We start from the raw sequence: 4,616 nt of genomic DNA, 5'->3' as shown, positions 1-4,616 counted from the left end.
TATATGTAATCTCCGTACACACATGCGTTAGTGAAAGAATGGTTTGTTTTAGATTACGCATCAATTCACAAGATAGTAAGATATTTTCAATTTCTATTTGGAATTCTGTTTTTTCCTCCTCAAATGAATTTTATGCGTCATCTATGTATGCCTGTATGAGGCCAGGCTTATTCAAAAAGGTGTTTGTAATGACCAAGCATGGAGATCACCAAAATAAACACTCGCTAATTAAAACTAAGCAGTGACCAAAATAAACAATTGTTCAATGCAACATAGTGGTAATAAAATTTAACATTCCTACATTGCTATTTAACGAACTCTTCTTATGACTTGTACGGTCCATCTTTGTTCAATTCATTGTTATCGTATTTGTTGTTGTTGTTTTGAAAAGGGAATGTGTAAGTACTGCTTATAATTTTGAGTATACAACAAATGCGTTTTTATCAACATTTCTCCCAAATAAATTTGGTATGAAATCGATATTTTCGATCAAAAATTTTGATTTTTAGAAAATGCTGCATTTTAAAGAACAAATGACAACGGCGTTTTATATAATTTATTTCATCAAACAATCGGTAGCTCGTCAGAGGAAATTGTCTCAAATATGGCCAAAAGAGAAAGAGATACTGCTCTAAGAAAATCCAATAGTCGTTACTGCGCCAGTAATTCATCATGGATTAACCTATGCTCTTGATTACAATTTTACGTAATCCAATGTAAGTATATTTGTGTTTTTGTTTTGAAAATGAGACAATCTCCGATATCATGACTGGCATCCGGATTAGTATACACATAATACTAGTATTAAAATCATTGGCAATATATCACACAAGAAGAGTACAAAAGTAAACACTTTAATTGTGTTGTTGTTTTTATAAATGTCAGTTGTGCCTAGTATGAGCTGTGTTTTTAAATGTATGCACAAGATGTTTACAATACTTGAACAAATTACATTTTTGATAAAAGATATAGACACATATAGTGTGTGGCACATTACTAAAAATACAATTAAGGCGAAAGAGAAGTTGCAATACTCTATTTGTAATACAAAAAAGATGTTGCGATACGCTACTTTTAATATGAAATAAAGGTAGCGACACACTATGTGTAATTGTATTAATACTATCAGTTGGTGTTGAAAGTCATGTTAAAACATATTTTTGGATGTTTAGGCTTAAGAACATTCATTGACTTTGTTTGTAATTTCTTAATCATTTCTTCCCGATGTTACCATGTATTCATATAAGATAATTTAGTTTGCATACGCCTATGACTTAAACCAGTGTGTCTGTGGCGCTTTAAATGTATCAATTGCGAACAAACGTGCATTGCATAGCTTTCTACAAGTAACCAAAATGTACACGTGCACGTACAATGAGAGGATTGCAACTTTTCTTTTATCAAAATTGGGGCTTGAATACGATTCTTTTTGTTTTATTTATTTGAGTAAAAAATACAGGTTTGCTACTACAGTTAAGGAAAATGTAACACATACTTTGATTCAAGCGAATTAATCCATAAATTCAAAAATAAGCTACGAAATCGTTAAGAAATCTGGTTCGTGAATTGACGTATATGAAATACGTGCCCTTTTGTCATTTTTTTGTTCTTGTTAAATTGGTTCAATTTAATATATGACTCACTAGTTCACCATCACAGGGCATTATTTTTTTAACCAAAAACTAGGTAATGTTGAAAAAGAAACGTCTTAAAGGTATCTGATACAACTCCTTTTTAGATCAAATACGAAACAATCGCTGCCAGTAGCACAGACGCAAACATGGCGCCAATTGCTCCTGCACCGCAAGCTGCCTGGACGCTAACGGTCACCGTGGAGGATCCGGTAAGGGCTGTGCCGTCATCATCAGTGGCATGGAGTACCAACGTGTAGGTAGCCGTCGTACTCATGTCAAGGGTCTTGCTTGTCGCTACTTTTATTTTGCCATCCGTCCCGTATGTAAAGTCAGTGTTGGTGTTCCCAGCTGAAAATGGGAATTATTTTATATTATATTTTAACTTTAACCTGTCTTAAAATCCACAACCAAAATCAAAGTTTGCAAGTATTAACGCGATTCCAGCAAATGTAATCGGCTCATTGCACTTAATCGAATACAAAAAAGAATTGCAATATAAAATGCTTGCAGATATATGACAGGTAATTAATTCCGACCTCTAAACTGGTAAGCACTGAAATTGCCACTCTAAAACAACTATTAGTCTAATTAAAACTTTGATTCATATTAAAAGTAACCGCATGCGCGTCATCGTGTTTTGTAAGCCTAACCAACATGTCTTACAGTTTATGGAGTATGTGATGGTATCACCAGAGTCCTGATCTGTGGCCGTGTAGGTGCCTATCACAGTGTCTGAAATAACGCATACATGATATAAAAACACAAGAAAAGTACTCCACACTTGATAAAGGTTTTCAGAAGATACAAAAAAAACCTTTTTAGAACGATTTCAACACGGCCGGTTTGGAACCATATTTTATGCCAATAAATTTTCCAGGATGAAGTCAATCAAACAAAGCCTAAAATTCAATTTGACACTTTATATTCATCCCTTGCTTAATAAACAAATCAAATGGGAAACTCTCGAAACTTATTTGAAAAAAAACCGCGCAAAGTCTAATACAATAGAAGCACAAAGGAAATGAGCTGTTTTATCTTCATGCAGCCAAATCTTATATGTTTATACTTTCACTTGTATGTTCTCTAAGAAAATAAATAGTTTTAAACCAAAATAGTCATAATGAAAACAGATTTAAGTATTTCAGATTAATGGTAAAGATTACCAGCGGCAGAGTTGTCCACGGCACATGCCTCGTTTTGCGCATTAGCGTACGTTGGCGCCTCGTTGACGTCAGTTATTGGGAGGGTAATAGTGGCTGTTCCAACAGCGCCACCCCCGTCGTCAGTAGCCCTGGTATAGATTTGTACAACAAAGTGTCAGTTTTTATTTACACAAATTATAGTACGAAAATTTATAACATTTTTTAAATTTTTAACTTTATTATTAAATGTTTGGGCAGCGAAAAAAGAATTTCCTAAGAGTTTGAGCTCGTTTATGAGTACTCACACTAATGTTTCTAATATCATAATTCATCATTGAAGGCGGTCATCAGTGTAGCTTTGAGAAGGAATCATACATACTTTACTTTAAAGACGAGCGTTGTAGCCGTTTCATAATCCAGCGTCTGACCGGTTGCCAAGGAAACTACGCCAGTTGCAGCGACGATCGATCCTTTACCGCCTGCATCATCAACAAGCTCATAGGAGGCTGTACCGCCAACAGTTGCAGTGGCTGTAAAGAGCGCTGTCCCAGCAGTTGTGTCCTCTGCTTTCCCATCTCCGGAAGCAATCGTGAAACTACCATCTGGTGTTGCAATAGTTCCAGGGTGTGTCCATGCAGTTACTGCTGCTTCTGCTATCAAGAAAATGTCATAAAATATTAACAGCCTACTGACACAAGTATAAAACGCATGAGCTTATTATAAACAGTTTATTGAAATTATAATTTATACAGATACCTAGAACGCTTTTTCGTTGAATTACGTATATACAGTGATCAGTAATTCATTTTAATGAAACAATTAAAATACAGGGCCTAACCAGGCATTTCACCAGTATTCTGTTTAAAGGGGCAAGGGTGTCGGTTGTGATTAGAATTGATATCGCATATCCGTTGGTGCACAAAAATGACGCAAATACAAATTAGAATACTTGCTGCATGTCAACTTTCACCACTTTTTTTAATCATTACTGATTGAAAAAGCAACATTAATTTTGCGCCCGTCCGGAAGCTCGAGCGCGAGGCTGCGTGCCCTGACACCTCCACCCCCTCAAACGACATCCTCAAGCCCGGTTTTCGCTGTTAACGAACATTTTGACCAAGAAATGCATATTTAAAGAATATGTACCAATATTAAATATTTTTGCCATTGTTATAATTCGTTAGTAAATGCATTATCAGCATGAGAGCGATTTTGCCAAACCATCGTACGCGTTAGCGTTTCTTAAAAAACAAACAAGATCGAGTCAAAGCGTTTTATTGTATGAAAGCACGGATTTACGTTATTTCTCTGTTTGATACGTGTTTTTAGTTTTATGAAAAAATCGTTTAATCTTATGGAGAGGAAAATGTCGAATGAATAGTTTTTAAACAGGAACGGCGGATAAGTCGTTTTCCAATGTATTATGGGTTGCACTTTTTAACAATGTTTGACTTGCTGTAGTGTCATTTTCTATAATAATCAAGAGCACCGCAGAGCAGTGCAATAACATTTATGCTTCATTTTTTTCTGGCGGAAAACTTGCGTGTGTAATATAATTAGATATCAGTTATGTGCTATCATACTCTGTTTAATTTGAGTCATAGTCTTAAGTTTATAATGCTTTCTTAGGAGTTTAAGGTTGTTTCAAGTAACAATAAGGCTTTTATAAGTTAGAAATGTTTGGTATTATTAGTAAACAATCAAAATTTCTTAAACAAAAATTAATTCGGAAAATTACAAATGAATTTCAATATTAACCGCACGTTTTTTCTCCAATCCCTTACAAAGAAAACGAAAAAACGAATTTCCGTCTCAAGAAACTCGTAGTCTCTTCTATCTA

The 4,616-nt window shown here is 34.9% G+C and overlaps 1 protein-coding gene across 1 annotated transcript; it reads right to left on the bottom strand.

Annotated features, from left to right (window-relative positions):
- Positions 1-542: 542 nt before the first annotated feature.
- LOC128241054 (cadherin-related hmr-1-like) lies at positions 543-3,378 on the bottom strand. The gene is made up of 4 exons (XM_052958040.1): positions 3,253-3,378; positions 2,798-2,930; positions 2,298-2,366; positions 543-1,982 (listed from the first exon to the last, which is right to left on the bottom strand). Exons 1-4 carry the CDS (start codon positions 3,376-3,378, stop codon positions 1,735-1,737), a joined length of 576 nt encoding a protein of 191 aa, XP_052814000.1. The 3' UTR covers positions 543-1,734.
- Between the last annotated feature and the right edge of the window lie 1,238 nt (positions 3,379-4,616).

This window comes from Mya arenaria, chromosome 7 (assembly GCF_026914265.1).
Source record: "Mya arenaria isolate MELC-2E11 chromosome 7, ASM2691426v1".
Lineage (NCBI taxonomy): Eukaryota > Metazoa > Mollusca > Bivalvia > Myida > Myidae > Mya > Mya arenaria.
This window is presented reverse-complemented; position numbering and strand designations above follow the sequence as displayed.

What these genes read in the sequence shown, in the direction of transcription:
- LOC128241054 (XM_052958040.1), bottom strand. Translation starts at nt 3,378, where the DNA reads ATGGTAGTTTCACGATTGCTTCCGGAGATGGGAAAGCAGAGGACACAA. An exon ending in CGTGGACAACTCTGCCGCTG is followed by an intron (nt 2,367 to 2,797) that starts GTAATCTTTACC and finishes GCGTTATTTCAG; the next exon opens with ACACTGTGATAGGCACCTAC. An exon ending in CATCACATACTCCATAAACT is followed by an intron (nt 1,983 to 2,297) that starts GTAAGACATGTT and finishes TCCCATTTTCAG; the next exon opens with CTGGGAACACCAACACTGAC.